At 46.0% G+C, this 15,371-nt stretch overlaps 5 protein-coding genes across 5 annotated transcripts; 1 reads left to right on the forward strand and 4 right to left on the reverse strand.

Moving 5' to 3' along the window:
* Positions 1-973: 973 nt before the first annotated feature.
* Positions 974-1,981, forward strand: K441DRAFT_687192 (metacaspase; the record flags this gene model as incomplete). The annotated part of the gene is made up of 2 exons (XM_067652069.1): positions 974-1,004; positions 1,062-1,981. 2 exons carry the CDS (start codon positions 974-976, stop codon positions 1,979-1,981), a joined length of 951 nt encoding a protein of 316 aa, XP_067504130.1.
* Positions 1,982-4,682: 2,701 nt separating this feature from the next.
* On the reverse strand, positions 4,683-5,426 carry K441DRAFT_611209 (uncharacterized protein; the record flags this gene model as incomplete). The annotated part of the gene is made up of 1 exon (XM_067645564.1): positions 4,683-5,426. The coding sequence occupies one exon, from the start codon at positions 5,424-5,426 to the stop codon at positions 4,683-4,685; it is 744 nt and encodes a 247-aa protein (XP_067504131.1).
* A 794-nt stretch (positions 5,427-6,220) lies between these two features.
* Positions 6,221-6,958, reverse strand: K441DRAFT_660034 (uncharacterized protein). Its single transcript, XM_067648631.1, has 2 exons — positions 6,481-6,958; positions 6,221-6,420 (listed from the first exon to the last, which is right to left on the reverse strand). Exon 1 carries the CDS (start codon positions 6,828-6,830, stop codon positions 6,570-6,572), a length of 261 nt encoding a protein of 86 aa, XP_067504132.1. The 5' UTR covers positions 6,831-6,958; the 3' UTR covers positions 6,221-6,420; positions 6,481-6,569.
* A 121-nt stretch (positions 6,959-7,079) lies between these two features.
* On the reverse strand, positions 7,080-11,505 carry K441DRAFT_636491 (putative chromosome segregation protein SudA). Its single transcript, XM_067646479.1, has 5 exons — positions 11,328-11,505; positions 11,116-11,275; positions 9,847-11,057; positions 8,340-9,795; positions 7,080-8,256 (listed from the first exon to the last, which is right to left on the reverse strand). Exons 1-5 carry the CDS (start codon positions 11,363-11,365, stop codon positions 7,447-7,449), a joined length of 3,675 nt encoding a protein of 1,224 aa, XP_067504133.1. The 5' UTR covers positions 11,366-11,505; the 3' UTR covers positions 7,080-7,446.
* Positions 11,506-13,725: 2,220 nt separating this feature from the next.
* On the reverse strand, positions 13,726-15,074 carry K441DRAFT_560356 (uncharacterized protein; the record flags this gene model as incomplete). The annotated part of the gene is made up of 6 exons (XM_067643489.1): positions 13,726-14,070; positions 14,122-14,237; positions 14,291-14,468; positions 14,660-14,688; positions 14,790-14,917; positions 14,977-15,074. The coding sequence occupies 6 exons, from the start codon at positions 15,072-15,074 to the stop codon at positions 13,726-13,728; spliced, it is 894 nt and encodes a 297-aa protein (XP_067504134.1).
* Between the last annotated feature and the right edge of the window lie 297 nt (positions 15,075-15,371).

Raw genomic sequence — 15,371 nt, forward strand, 5'->3', positions numbered from 1 at the left:
AAAAGATACCCAATAGACACGTATCCTTGAGTCTTCCTCTGTCTTCAATTCTAATATTTTAAACTATTACCTGCCAGAATATCAACTAATCCGATACAAAACCAAAGAGAAGTGTTGCTCTTTTGTCGCAATGACTACTGAACCTTGATCATGGCTCCAATTTGGATGGCCTTGGGGAGTTCCAATGTGTTCATTAGTACTGTATATATGGCTCGCGACTCATGGACCCACTCGCGATCTGCTAGCTTAGCTTTAGTAGTCAGAATCAAGCATTCCAATTACCCCGGACGCACTGGATCGTACCAATACGTTTACTAACAACTTCACATTACTGGAGTACCGAAAACTCCCAAGCAGCAGTACCTGATCAATACATACTCAGGAGTATGTATATATGTAACTATACCTTGGAGGAATAAGAGGCTGAAATATTATCAAAATCCTGACCATGGCCGTCAGATCTCTTCCAAGGTAAATGTATTCTTCTCGTGGCCCTAGATCACCAAACTATCCTTAACCCGCCAAGATTCGTCCATACGTTATCGATAAGAATTTACCAATAAAATCAATGCATTGAAATCGCCGTGCTCAGGAATATACAGCTGTGAAGAGGTTCGAAATCGGGAAACGGCCAAAGCTCCGGGGGAGGCTTTTTTGAGACATGATTTGGTTGAACACTATATTGAGTCGGCTGAACAAGGTCTATATCGTGAAGGACAACTCCGCGGAACCTCCGCCATGAAAAGATTTTTGAAATTCTGGCACCGACATATCTCCGAGTCAATCAGAGAAGCCAAGTTTGCCAAGACGATAATGAAGCACCAAGCTCAACACCAAGATGACTTGGGCGGGGTTCCACGGTCCAATCCACCCAAAGCCCCCGGTAATCTAGGCCGGTCCCAAAACAGCAGTACGCCATCTCTTGCCCCTCGTGGACCCTGAAAATTTCGTATTTGTTTATAAACATCCGACAATGCGCCGCAAGTCCCTGCTTATCGGCATCAGTGTGCTCACCCCCGCCCCCTCTTTGTCCTTCAGCTGATGGCTTATGCGTAGAGCAGATTACACCGGCTCCTCCCATGAACTTCAAGGCTGCCACCAAGATGTGCACAATGTGCTCTCCTTCTTGGCTGAAAAGGACTACCCTACCGACTCGCGATCCATGGTAGTGTTGGCCGACGACCGCGACCGCAGAGGCCCGTTCTTCCCCACTGCCCGCAACATCCTCGCCGCCATGGATTGGCTTGTTAGCGAGCCCAACNCATGCTGTTTTCTGCACTACAGCGGGCACGGCGGGCAAGTGCGGGATCTGGACGGTGATCGAGACTCGGGCTTTGACGACACCATCGTGCCGGTAGATTACGAGACAAACGGGCAGATCGATAGCGATACCCTGCACCGCCATCTAGTCAGCGCATTGCCGCCAAGCAGCACACTCTTCGTTGTGTTTGACTGCTGCCACTCTGGTTCAGCTATCGAGTTACCCTTCGTGTATCGCACCGACGAGAACGGGGACGTTAATTTGATTGATAATGTCAAGCAGGGCATCCACCTCATGTCTGCCGCTTCACATCTCCTCCAAGGAGGCTTTACTTATGACAAGGTTAGCGATGCGCGTGAGCTGCTCGCCGGCGCGCAGAGCTTCTTCAAAAGCCTAAAGCACATGAGCGACCCCGTCGATGAGGACGGGCTCGGCGAGGAGCACTTTGCGGAGGACTGGAAGGCCGAGAAAAAGCACGTGTTCATGTATAGTGGATGCAGAGATGATCAGACAAGTGCTGATGCAACCATTACTGGGAGCCATGTAGGTGCGATGTCGTGGGCCTTTTTACAGGCCATGAGGTACGGAGATGGCGGTATGGGGCAGAGCTATGTCCAGGTGCTGCAGAATACTAGAGGCTTGCTGAAGAACAAGTACCAGCAGGTTCCACAGTTGAGCGTGGGTATACATACGAACCTAAATCAGCCTCTGAGACTATGACGCAGTTTGGGATTGGTCTTATAGATTATTTCTCAGACGAGTGAGAGCAACCGTAGTTGTATTCGGAGCTTCCAAGGGACACTTTACGAATTCTAGGTTGCTTTATGCCAGATATGGAGGTTTTCATGCAGGAAAATATTCGATTTAAATAGAAAGGTCACTCACTCAGGCTCAGGATCCTTTCAGTGCAATACAAATAAGGAAGCTCGATAGTGCTAACCGATATAAAACCGTAGGCTTGTATTCCTGCGCCCTGTGAACAAGATCCCGAACCCATTCCACCATCATTTACAGCACTATTTATATTCCTAACAAAAAGTAATTATACAGACTGGTTTGCATCGTTAAGATGAGAATGAATTTGGATTCGAGGAACCGCATTAGAATTGCGAAGGATTATCGGGTAAGGAGTCTCGAAGGCAGCCTATCGAATGTCAAGTTGAACGCTCACCTCAGGGACTATTTTGCTGCAGGTAGAGTAAGGGAGCTGTAGCCTACCCGACACACACTCGTTGTGTCTACTAGTAGCAATTAACATCTAGACTTTCGGATTATCTCACCATCTCGGACCCGCGGTGGCGGGAGCCGGCGCAGTGGATAGGCGCAGGAAGTGGCGTGGTGAAAAAATATCATTGACAACCCTAGGATTCACAGCCGCCCTGTGATGTTTGCTGTCTCCCTGCTGCGCTTAAGTTGGCACAACGCGAGACGAAGACCTGCATCTTGTTCATCCGAGCCTGTCTATTCAGCGGTAGCCCATTGAAGAGGGCGTCCCAAAGCCTGCTTAACAATTTGCAGCAGGTCGGACAGTCTAATTTGCGCCTATTATAGCGGCCACTTCTCTCCTTGGCGGTGTCTTTCTTTGGAAGTCGACATGGAAACAACCAGACATTACAGAAAGGAATACGACTATATGGATCGACTCTAAAGGACTTGAATTCTACCTTAAGTGATCCAACATGTGCGGCATCTGATGAAGTGTTCGTTTCGGTAATGGCACTAAGCCTTCTTGAGGTGAGTAAGAGGGAAGTTAAGGTCAGGGCTACATATCTGCTGAATATCTGCTGAGTATTGTTGTTTTATGTAACAGTGCTTCGTCCCTTCCGGTGGCTCAATAATACGATTGGCCTAGAAAAGCTCTTTGAACTTAGAGGACCGACGGCATATTCCTCGCTTCCAAAATGAATGTCTCTTGAAACTACCCGCCCCATACAAATATTACGTCACTGTACAAGGAAAACCCTCGATCATGTCAAGGTCAGAATGGAAGCAAATACCGTGGGCTGATCCAGCTACCCAAAAACGATCAAATCAATATCTTTTCGATCTCGTCGCTGAATGCCCATAACTCCATCGGGATGGGAATTTTCTTTTGTCGGATATGGCTCAGCACTCAGAGTGTAGCTCTTTATTCACCGATACGACTACGACAGCGCTACGTTTGTTAGAGGAGTTAAAGGTATGGCGATGGCAATGGAATCAAGGATAACCGTGATCCATACCTCGAAACTTTACCGTCTGATTCACAGATCATTCGTCCCACTAGCTTACGGACCACAGTGCTTTACTTCTTCAATTTCTCTGCTTCCAATACTATTATGTTGTATAACACGACTCTCATCATACTCCTTAGTATACTCCGTTCGCTCCGTAGTCCAGGATCCGCCAATTGTTCATTCAGCTTTGGCATTTGCGACGCAGCAATTGAAATCTGTCGGTGTGTAGAATATAGTTTTTCTAATCATTGAAAGGGCGTCGTATATTACTTTATGCACATGTCGATGTGTACTGCATAGCATGCCTTAGGTGGTACCTCTTCACCAGAAGGACGATGGCTTGGTCGTATATTGGAGATAACCGGAAAGCTTCCTGATGCCGCACAGTGGCCGGAGATTTGTTCTGTGGAAGCATTTGTATGGTCTTGTAATTTCAGTGTGATCTATGGTTAGGAGACGCCAGCTTGACTGTCGTTTAGTTCCGTACACAACTATTCCTCTGTAAAAATTAGTATAGGTACTAGAGGGAAGGTTGATGGAAGTTATAATACACATATTCGAGGATGTGATTGTTATTGCGTAATCTATAGTCGAAAATATCTTTCATTAGCTATGATCACAGATAACAGGAATTCCGTTCATCGTAATGCCACCCCTTCCGGACTCGTTTAATAGACAGTGCTACTGCTATGGTTGTTAGGACGGACATCAATGACGTTGAGTTAGAGGAAGGCAGATTCGCACTGCGCGAGAGATGACCGTATTTTTGGGCGGAACCGGCAGCATTATTTGAAGTGTTACTGCTTGGTATTTATTATTGTATATAGCATGGACCACATATGTTTATCGTAGGGTTCTGGATGACATGGCGGGACGGCGTGGCTGAATGTTCATTGTGACAAACTGAAGCGACCTCACTCGGTTGAGCGGTCCTATAGCACTGGAATATTATGGCGAATTGCAGTGGAAACATCCAAAGCAATGAGGTGAGAATAGTAAAGTGTTATAGAAATACAGAGTGTCGTCGAGGGATGCGTAGATGGATGAGAGGGAATACTAATCCGAAGGCAGAAAAAGTAAGAAAAACTATGGAGCAGAAAATAAATAGAAATACTTATGCTGAACAACCCCAACGACACTAACCCCTCTAACTTGAAGTCTCCCCTAACCCCACAAGCTCGCTTATAGTGTCTTCCATCCTTCTACTAACCACTGCCCCCCGAAATAGCGGCCGAAATCATTATCATCTGGACAGTGCGCCTGCGATCAATTTCTTTCTTCAGCATAAGCATGCAGGTGGCGACAATAACAGCCTCATCCATCGCCTCTGCAGCATCCTGGCTGAGAACAAGCTCGCCACCGTTGCCCGCACTGCACTTGGATGATCCAGGGGATCTTGTATCTTCATCCCGCACCAGCTGTGCAATCCTCTTTCCATTCTTGGCCGAGCCGTCTCTCCTGTAAAGTACGAGAAGTGTTGCCTTCTTTCCTCCAGCTAGTCTCTCCCGCTCGTACGTCCACTCGAATATTCTCCCATCCGGCATGACAAACTTCTGCGAGCGTGATGTCCATTTTGATACTGTCTTGATCGCATTGGCCTTCGGATCAGCACTCGGCCCAAGCAGTTGAAGGACAGGATCGCGGCTAGGCCCCCAAAAGTAAGTTGTGCTGACAAGATTATTCCGGGAGGTGTCGGACAAGACACAACTGCCTGACCAGCGCTTTTCTCGTGTGGACTGGAAGGCAAGGGAACCGTCGGCATTGTAAATGCCTATCTCTAACTCAGATGGGGGGAGCGGTAGCCGCAATACTGGAATGCCTCGTGTACTGATGAAGAGGGATTTGCCGGCGATGAATTGGGGATTCTCCGCTGTGCTCACTGCAGTGGTGCCAGAGGCAATGGACGCTGCAGAGGTCTTGAGTTCCTCCTTCTCCTTTTCAGAAATCATACTGATGTCGACAGTTTCTTCTTTAAGGTATTCCGAGGCCATTTTCGAGCGTTGAGGAAAAGTAATGGAAAAGTGTTTAGAGCTATTCAGTGATTAGCGTTGAGAGGTTAGTTGGGATCTTGCTAGGGAGAACGCCGCATATTTATGAGTGCCATTTTGCGGCCGTGTAGATATGATGACTTTTCAGTCTGCGATACGTGTGTGAGGCGCTCACAAGGTTGACTTTGGATGGCTTTGTTGGGTTGTCGTTGACTGGCGAGGCTGACTGCTTCCTCGTATTTCGCATTCTCCTCTTTTGTGGAGGCCAAGCAGCAGGTCCGTAACTACTTTAGATGTTCGTAGCCGTAATCAATACGACTCGATGAAAGCGCAAGGCATAAACTGTACGGCGATGCCGGGGACGCTTATTAGAATACTCCTAATCAATCTCCCTCGCACCTTAGTATCCTAGATATAGTTATAGTTATATATTTACAACGATATAATTACCTAAAGAACCTATTACATCAAATATATATATTATAACTATTATAGTTAGGACATAGCTCATAGAAAAGGGTAAAAATCGATTCTTAAAACAATTAAATCTTACCAAAGCGACGCCCATAAGCTCTCAGACGCTTCGTGAAAGAATTTGAAATATAGGGAGCAGATATGAGTGTATCCTGCCCCGTAACCAAGCACGTCGTGCACGTGATAGATCACGTGACGGTACGCGGGCCACCTTGTAGATATCTTCTCGGGCCATCGAGCCCCTTAGATTCTTCCTCATAGAGCATCATTCATATATTCCATGCCAGCCTAGCCACTGCCCTGACACGTTTCAATATGAAGGATTTAGATTGCACACGTCCGTGCGATTTACAAAGCCACAGACACGCGACAAATTAGGAAGGAACGCGTTCTTTCTGCTGGACTTTCAGTTCATATTCAATCTGACGGTTTTACAACCGAACAGTCCCTAACTCACTTAGTACTATTTATCAAATAATTTGTAGGACCGTACCATTTGCGTCTGGACATGGGAAAAGATTTTGGCTGAATAAGTTTGTAGCACATGCGTCAGGCCCTACAAGCTCAATCGTCTTGGCTGTGCCTTGGATATGTTCCCGATAGATGTCTGTAGTTGTGCATTGCATGGCCTCAAATAAAGAAAGCATCGGGTGTACAAATCATGTCAACGCTTGGCTTTTCCAGCATGAGGAGAGTAGAGTGGGCCGCGAGGGTTTTTCGGTACAGCCCGTAAGCTTCTCTTAGGGCGGCTGGATTAGCAGCTTCAATAGCGCAGAAAGCTGAAGCTGTTACTTGTACAGAAAGATCCAAGACAACGTTCGTGCTATTTAAGGAGAGATCCGGTAGTTTATACATCCAAGTCGACCTTGCAGACTCTTCTCCAGGAGACATGAAATAAAAAAGGAAGTCTGCGAAGAACATCTGAGGTTGACAGATGCCTGCTATGGCGAAGAAAGTAAAACATATTGAGGCTCGTAGAGAGATACAGAAGGTGGAGTAACCTGCTGTGGTGCCGCGGGACTAAGTCTTCGAACTATTCTGCGTTTTTAACGAGAAGTTCCAGACCTCATCTCAATAATTACCGGGCCCTAAAGAGGACCTGGACAATCTCGGTTCGCCCGGGTGCATTGCAAACGTTGCGTCGCATTTAATCCGCTTCCAACGACAGGTATGGGCAGGCGTGAGTTCAAGATGCCATTGGACGCCGTTGAAATGCCAAGCTTTCAACCGGGTCGGTCAATCGTCTCTCAGTAAGTTATGCTGACTATTCAACACATTTATCCATATGGAACGAGCAGACTCGAAGAGCATTAATGCATTCAAACAACACACCCAACCAATCCGAGGTATCATCCTCTAGCAACCATACACATCCGACCCAGCCACCCACGCTCAGTCATTTGAGAAACGCCCTCCCTCCTAGAGTCATAAATCCATGCGATCAACACCCTGAGTCCAACTCAGACAAGGTAAAGATATCCTTAAGCAGGATGAAGAAAACACGACACTATTGCTTTTGTCCTTCAACGAAGTCCAATGCTGCTTCGCGATCCACAACGTCAATACTACTCGTCTTATTCGAATAGCTAACGCCATAGCACTTCTCGGCCACAAGGACCATTTCTGGTCGGAAGGTCGTGCAGATAAACTGCCCGCCACCCACTCCACCCTCCTTACCACTGCCAGGTGGATTGTTGCTTAACTGCTGCAGCATAGCGGCCACGGCGGTCCTGTATTGCGCGTCAAGATTCGCGTCGATTTCGTCGAAGAGGTAGAAGGGCGCAGGATCGCATTGCTGGATTGCAAAGACGAGCGCAAGAGCGCAGAGGGATTTCTGGCCACCAGAGAGCTGCTGGATGCGCTGTTGCTCATCGTGTTTGCTGTTGAATGATACGCTGATGCCAACGCCGGTATAGTTCTCCACAGCAGATCCTACGCGCCTGCCTTGCGCATCTCGTGTTTGCGCTCCATCATCACCGTCCTCTTCAGAGTCAGAAGCACCCTGTGCCGCCCGAGCCTGTGCATCAGATCTGCGCTGGATCACGAGACGACCCTTGCCTGCCGGAACAAGTTTTTCGAAAACGGTAGCGAATTCGCGTGAGACTTGCTTGAACGTGCGCTCGATGGCTTCGTCTTTGCGGGTATCCAGGACTTGAATGAGGTCTTCGATTGATTTTTGCGAAGAGTCAAGCTCTGCGCGGCGTTTTGTAAGGATGTCGCGCTGTTTAGTGAAGTTGGCGTATTGCTCGAAGGCCTTCTTGTTGACGTGGGAGTACTTTTTAAGGGCTTCCTTGACGCTATGGAGGCGTTTGTTGGCCTGAGATGACCTGTGATTAGTATCTGTCTGCAGTCTAAAACGCTAGGAAAGAGAAGGGGTCTTCAATGGGGAAGTAAACTCACCCTATTCGAGTCCATATTCTTATACTTTTCAAAGGCTTCTTCGGGGAGAATTCCTAAATCACGAATATTGCGAGCTACTTCTGCTGCTCTCTCCGTCAAATTCGTTTTCTTGGCCATGCTCGTCTCTATTCGTCTCTGATGTCGTTCAATAGCCTGCGCTATCTCCTGCTGTTGTTGCATCTTTTCGGCTCTATTCTTCTCCAGCTGTGAAAGTTGCCCATTTGCTTGGTCTATAGCTTGATCCGCTTCTTGCAACTTCGCCTCAACCGTTTTGACAGCTTCATTGATGCGTTTAAGCTCGCGTTGACTTTCTTTCAGCTTGTTACTACTAGCAGCGCCGCCGCTACTGCTGTTCTCTTGAGATTTCAGTTGTTCTAACGTGAGTCGCAGATTTTCTCGTAATTCGACCTCGATCTCGGCTTTGCGACTCTCTAGCTCTGAACGTGCGGCACTCAACTCCGAATGTTGTCGTCGCAGATCTTGTACGGTAGCGCTAAGAGTTTCCAGCTGTCGTTCCTCGTCCCTCGAGAGGGCTTTCTTGTAATCCGAAGAAAGTTCTGTCTCATATGAGGTTTGCTGTTCACTCAGATCCCGTATAGCTGCCTCAATCTTTTCAGCTGAGTTCTGCTTTGCGTCGAGCGCATCCTTTTTAGTTTGAAGATCGTCAGACTTGCTACGCAATTCTCGGTTCAAAGGATCATAGCTCCCTTCAAGCTGTTGTTTTCTCTGATCAATTTTGCGTAAGGCGCCTACAGCGCCAGTAATTTGTTGGTCTAATTGCTCAAGTTGTCGCTTGATCTCTGCCGCACGGGCCTTCTGGGCTTCGTATTCTTCCCTCCATTTCATGACGCTTCGCACAGCATCTATGCGGGAGTTCCGCGGATCATGATATCCACCAGTCAAAGCACCTTTCTTATCGGCCCGGTCACCTTCTGGTGTAATTGCGCTAACTGCATGGCTGCGTGCATATTGCGCAGCGACCTGTAGGTTGGGACAGATGATTGTTTTACCGAAAACATGCTGGAAAGCACTCTCAAACATAGGATCATATTGTAACTTCGTGATCATATGTATTGCGTCGCTTGCTTTCGGTATGCTGATAGGTTTAGGTTTTATACGGTTTAGAGGCATAAATGTGACGCGCCCAGCCTTTTCCCTTTGCAAGATTTCCAAGACTCGGGTTGCCGTTTCTTCGTTGTCTACGACATAGTGGAAGAGACTGGTTCCCGCTGTGACTTCGACAGCAGTTTTGTAGCGATCCGGAACTTCGAACAATTCGGCTAGCGTACCATAAACACCTTCAAGGTGGTGTTGGCGTTTGACACGACGAACTGCCGCAAGACCACGGCTAGTATTGTGATCCATCGTGTGGGAAAGGAATCTCTCGGCTTTATCCAGTTCTTGTTGCGCATTGTTAATAACTGAATCGAGTTTTGCTTCCTCTCGCCATAGTTCCCTAAGGGACTATTAGATTTGCCTCTCTTAAATGAAGACACAATTTACTCACTTTCGTTGATCAGACAGCTGATCCCTAGTGTCCCTCGCTTTCTGTACCTCTACAGCGATGTTCATGTTGTTTTCACCTTGGTTGTCGATGCTTGATTGGAGCTCAGCAATATCGCTGTCGAGCTTTCGGATTTCACTTTGAAGTGCAGCAATCTCTTCCGCTGTTTCCATCGCAACAGCTTTTCGAGTAGCTAAGGCCACGTTGACGGCATCGATCTCTTTGCGGAGCCAGTCATCACGCTCTCGTTTACTCCTGAAATGCGCATTACGGCCTTGCTTGTCATAAAGACGCTTCCGTTGGCCCTCTGCGTCTTGGAGTTGCATCTTGATTCTTGCTTCCTGCTCTTTCTTGGTGTTATACTCGGGCATGATCTGAGCAAGCTCCGCCTCTCGTTGCCGAATTTGCTCTTGTACTTGTCGCAGTTGGTTGTCATAACGCGTCTTGGTTTGTTTTGCGGCAGATTGTCCTTCAGTTAAAGAATTGACCTCTAACTCAATTTTGGCTCTATCACGAGCGGTGTCTCTCCTCTCGTCCTCGAGTTGAGCCTTATCGATCTTAAGAAAACCAATTTGCTGCTTCAACTGGCTAATTTCACTGTCAATTTCGGCTAGTTCTTGCTCTCCCTGGAGGAAACGTTCTCGGTTATCGTCTGTTTCGTCCACCCTGTTCTGTCTCTGCTCTTCTAGCGCATCTAAGGCATTTGTAATCTCGACCTGTTCGCGATAGTGGAGGGTATATTCCAGGCATCTTCGTTCCCGATCTTTCTCTTGGTACACGCGCAATTCTTCCTTTTCTTCTTCAAGCTCACCCAAACGTTCGCGGATGTAGGCAAGCAGGTCATCAATCTTTGCACGCTTATTATCCGTCTCTGTCATTATTTTCAGACTCTCCGTTCTTCTGGCCTCGTACACTTGTGTTCCAGCCACCTCCTTGAGTAGATTTAGGCGCTCTGCATCTTTCATATTCGTTAGGGTTGTAACACGCCCCTGTGGAACAATGTAATATGGATTCGAGCGTGAGAAACCTGCGGACTCCAGCAGATTCATAACGTCGGCCTTCGTTGCATTCTTGCGGTCAAGAGAATATTCGTCCTTTTTCAGGCCGATCGTGCGTCGTAGAACAAGCTCAGGCTTCCCGGTTGGGAATCGATCATCACTGTTATCGAAGATAACCTCGACGTAGGCGGACATGACTGCAGACCCAGAGCCTTCCTATCGTGATGTTATTCTGATAGTCCCGTAGAATATCAAAATGCCCTATTAAACATACGTGCAGTAGGGCCTGCCTCTCCTCCCTCCCCATCTGAGTGTATGCATCGCTGAGTACGAATCGGATTGCCGCGAAGAAGTTACTCTTTCCCGAGCCATTGCGTCCAACGATCACGTTGTGTTTTGGAGAAAAGGGCTCGATGACAGTCTGATCCTTATAGCTGTGTTTCCGTGTTAGTCTTTCATAATGCACAGATAATAGGTCCCGCGCACCTTTTGAAGCCCTGGATGATAATCTGCTTAATGTACATGTTGATTGCGATTTTGGAGACCCAGCAATGTTTCCGAGTCAAAAAAAAAGAGAGTACGGAGCAGACACAAATTTTAGGCCAGCTGCAAATTTATGGCCATCAAGTCATATTTGCGCTCGTGAATAGAAGCCCTGTAGCAGTTCCCTTGCGATGAACTGCGCGACGATTCGACGCGGGTCGCGTCTGAGAGACGCCAAGCCCCGGAAAAACTTTGCAGCGGAGCTTTCGGCTGTAACGTTTTAGCCACCCAGTCGAGCCAGCCACCCGGTCGAGCCACCCCAAAACACATCAAAATCTACCAACTTTAACCTTTTATAACTCCACCCCTATTAAAGATATTTAAATAAAAATTTAAATATAGCCGCTTATATATAAAGGTATTTTATTTATCATATTTTTAAAAGAGTATTACATCATTATTTCTATTTATTACCTAATTCGGTCCCTTTTAGGTCATATAGGCTTTTATTAAGTATTTATTAGCTTAAATATATAATACCTTTTTNAAAAATATTATAAATAGAATACCTCTATATATAAGTAGCTATATTTAAATTTTTATTTAAATATNTTTAATAAAGGTGGAGTTATAAAAGGTTAAAGTTGGTAGATTTTGATGTGTTTTGGGGTGGCTCGACCGGGTGGCTGGCTCGACTGGGTGGCTAAAACGTTAACGTGTTTGACCACTCCCCCAGCCACAGCAGTCCCCGGGCCACCCTCAAAATGTATGTAAAATCAGCATTTCCGACCCCCAGCAATTTCAACAACCACTTATTATTTTTGCTTGTAATTAATAATACTAAGTATTTATGACATTTTAATATTCTTTTCTTAATTATAGACCTTTAGCTTGAAGATAAGATATTTAAGTAGAGATTCTGGCCCGCGATATAGTGCCAAATGCTCGTCCATATATAACGATAAACCGGTACGGCATATAAACTCTATGACGGCGTCTCATAGGCATAGATTCCAGCAAATTTAAATCTCGAGCGATTTTATTAAGTGGTTGTTGAAATTACTGGGGGTCGGAAATGCTGATTTTACATACATTTTGAGGGGGCCCGAGGACTGGTGTGGCCCGGGGAGTGGTCACACAAGGTCAGACCGTAGAATCAATTAGCGGACTTACGTATATCCGCAAGCAGATATTGCTAACCTTTTTTGTCAAAAAGTTGATTCTATGGTCTGAGAGACTTTTCCAGACTTTATTAAGCGACGCGACTTATTTATATGGGAGCTACATACAATCTTCAACGAAATTGTTAAAGCTACCCACGTAAGGTCTAGGGCTGCATATAGGCTTAAAACAATCGCAAGAACTAGCTCTATAATCGATGAATTTTTAGGCCTTATATATATACCCGTTGCGACGTCCGTTGCGACTCGCGTTACCCAAATTTGTATGGGGATATATACAATCTTTAACGAAATTGTTAAAACCACCCACGTAAGGTTTAGGCCTGCATATAAGCTTAAAATGATCGCAAGAACTAGATCTATTAGTGATAGATTTTTGGCTTTTATATTTATACTTATTACGACATTATAGGTAATGTTGGGATTCCTAAGAACGGAATTCTTTTTTGCCGAAAATGATCTTTAGGCAGTTGTAGGCTAAATTGGACCCAATATTTATGAAATATTAGGTCGTCTCTCTAATCGATGAACTTTTAGTAGTATTTTAAGCCGTTGTGGTTGAGCAATTCAACCGCGAGTATAGGTAAGACTTTACCGAAAAGAGAGGATCCTTTGCAGCCAAAACGCTCGAAGCTTGTTAGTCATCACAACAGGCTGGCACGAACGGCCATTCATATTAATTACGCCCTGGATCTTCGAGAATGCTGCCATAAGGCTACAGAAACTATGGTATGAGCTACTAATTAGAATACTTAAAGTCCGTCGCCACGCTGTGTCTCGACTTAAAGATGAGGATTAAGATTATTGATCGGTGTGCGTGGACAAGCACAGATGAAGTAAGCATATTAAGTTACACCTAGTTAATATCAGAACTATGTGCAAGGGTTTTCACCCCCCGCCATTGACAGAGGTGTGCATTGAATGCTGAGCCGAGGGAAGCGCCACCCTTCAGCCTTTACCAAGCCACACATGTTATCGATAAGCTTTTGAATAACTTCAATGCCGAATTAGTTAAGGAAGATTTACTTTTTCTAGGGTAAAACTTCCTTTAGATTTTGCTAGAGATGTCTTTGCACTTTGTGAGAGAACCCGGAGCTATCTACGAAAGCGTAGATAGGATATTACAGAGCAACCATATGCTCAATATCTAAATATCTAGAACGAAATATAATTATCTAAGAGTTTTCGCTAATCAGCAAAATGACTAATCTAAGAGGTCATTATCTACGCGTTAAATGATCGTCATCATCCTCCTCTATGTCAATCCTTGTCTCCACCGTCTTGGTTATACCATCGTCTTCTAATATAAGTTCCTCACTTGTGCTTCCGCCGCTAATCGCTACCGCATTGTTGCCATCTCCATTGTATGAATAGAGTTCAATCTGACCATTTCCTTTAACTCGTTGGCCGCGGGGAAAGGCGTTTCCAGCAGAATGGCTACCGCCATATGCTCCTTGTTGATTGTATGAGGATGTCTGAAAAGCTTTGTTAAAGATTGGACGCAGAGCTGGAGCTGACGCAGAGATGATAGCCAAGTTGACCTCGATTTGGGACCAGAGAAGAATCTAGCAAGCCTCTATTAGACTTTCCCTCGCACAAATAAATTGATAACTTACAAATATTGCATTATACATAATATCCTTCGTCGTAGTAAAGATGTACAAAGCAATTAGTCGGGCAATAGATGCTATCACTGCTACTGTTCCCGTTAAGAAGATACCGATGAGCGCCCCTGAAAGACTGAAATATCAGTGCTGATCTATACAAAAGTTTGAAAAAACTTACAGCGCTTCCTTCGGTGCAGGTTAAGCTTGGCGAATGATCGGAGAGGTAAAACAAGGATCACGATGTCCGTAAAGATGTTGATCGACGCTGTCGCAAAGTACGATGCTGGCAGGTTGTTGCAGCCTTGTGGAAACGTGAGTGACCATGCTCGCGATGGATGGTTCCTGCATTCGAAGGCCTATCAAATATTAGAACTCTCCATTCAGCAGGTTGACATATCGAAAAGCACGTACATTCACAAAGAAAACAGCGATTGTGTAGGATAAGACAAATGCAGTAACACAATAAACGGCTAGGCGGAAGTTCTTTTGTGTAAAGATTCGGTGGTACAGAGCAAGAATGCTTGCTTTCACGAAGAAGAGAGCCCACGGATATACCAATTGATAAGCATACCAATGCTTCAATGTGGGAATCAGAATTGTCATCAGCGGCAAATCTTGAGTGTGCTGCCTGAGATAAGTCAGTTTTGGTTCAAAATGTTAAGCTGCATTTAGTGGACCAGACCCTGTTCCCCAGCTGATGTGGAAAACATTCATAATTCCCATTCCAGTCGTGACTACCCATGCTGCGACCATGAAATAGTCGTCGATGCCGACATAATGAACATACGCAATGCGACAGAACAATCTAATAAGATTAACGGATGCTCCACTGCGGACAGGATAAGCAGTGAGGGGACTACGCACCTTAGCAAAACGGCGATGGTCGACAGCAAGAGGTTGAAGCCCGTAACAATCAAAAACATTGGCTGCCTCGAACCATTCTCCGCAGTGATATACGACATGGTACACAGTAGAAAACTTGACAGACCATGGGAGAAGATCACTCTATGAAAGGTTTTCAATCATTGTCCTAGCATCTCACAAACTCTGTAACCTGACGCTAATTTTAGCCACATATGTACGAGTCAGCCACCCAAGCGAGTCACAGGAATCTCGGGTCAAACAGAACCCAGAACGAGCGCCCGGGAGCCGTGTCGTTCTTCAGCCTGCATTAGCCACGAACCCTCCCCCTGGTTCGTTCGCTCTTCGGCGTCCCCTGTGTCCCACGATCCAGTTCGCTACTGCGTGTGCATTGACCC

Source organism: Cenococcum geophilum (assembly GCF_001692895.1).
Source record: "Cenococcum geophilum 1.58 unplaced genomic scaffold K441scaffold_21, whole genome shotgun sequence".
NCBI classification, from domain to species: Eukaryota; Fungi; Ascomycota; class Dothideomycetes; order Gloniales; family Gloniaceae; genus Cenococcum; species Cenococcum geophilum.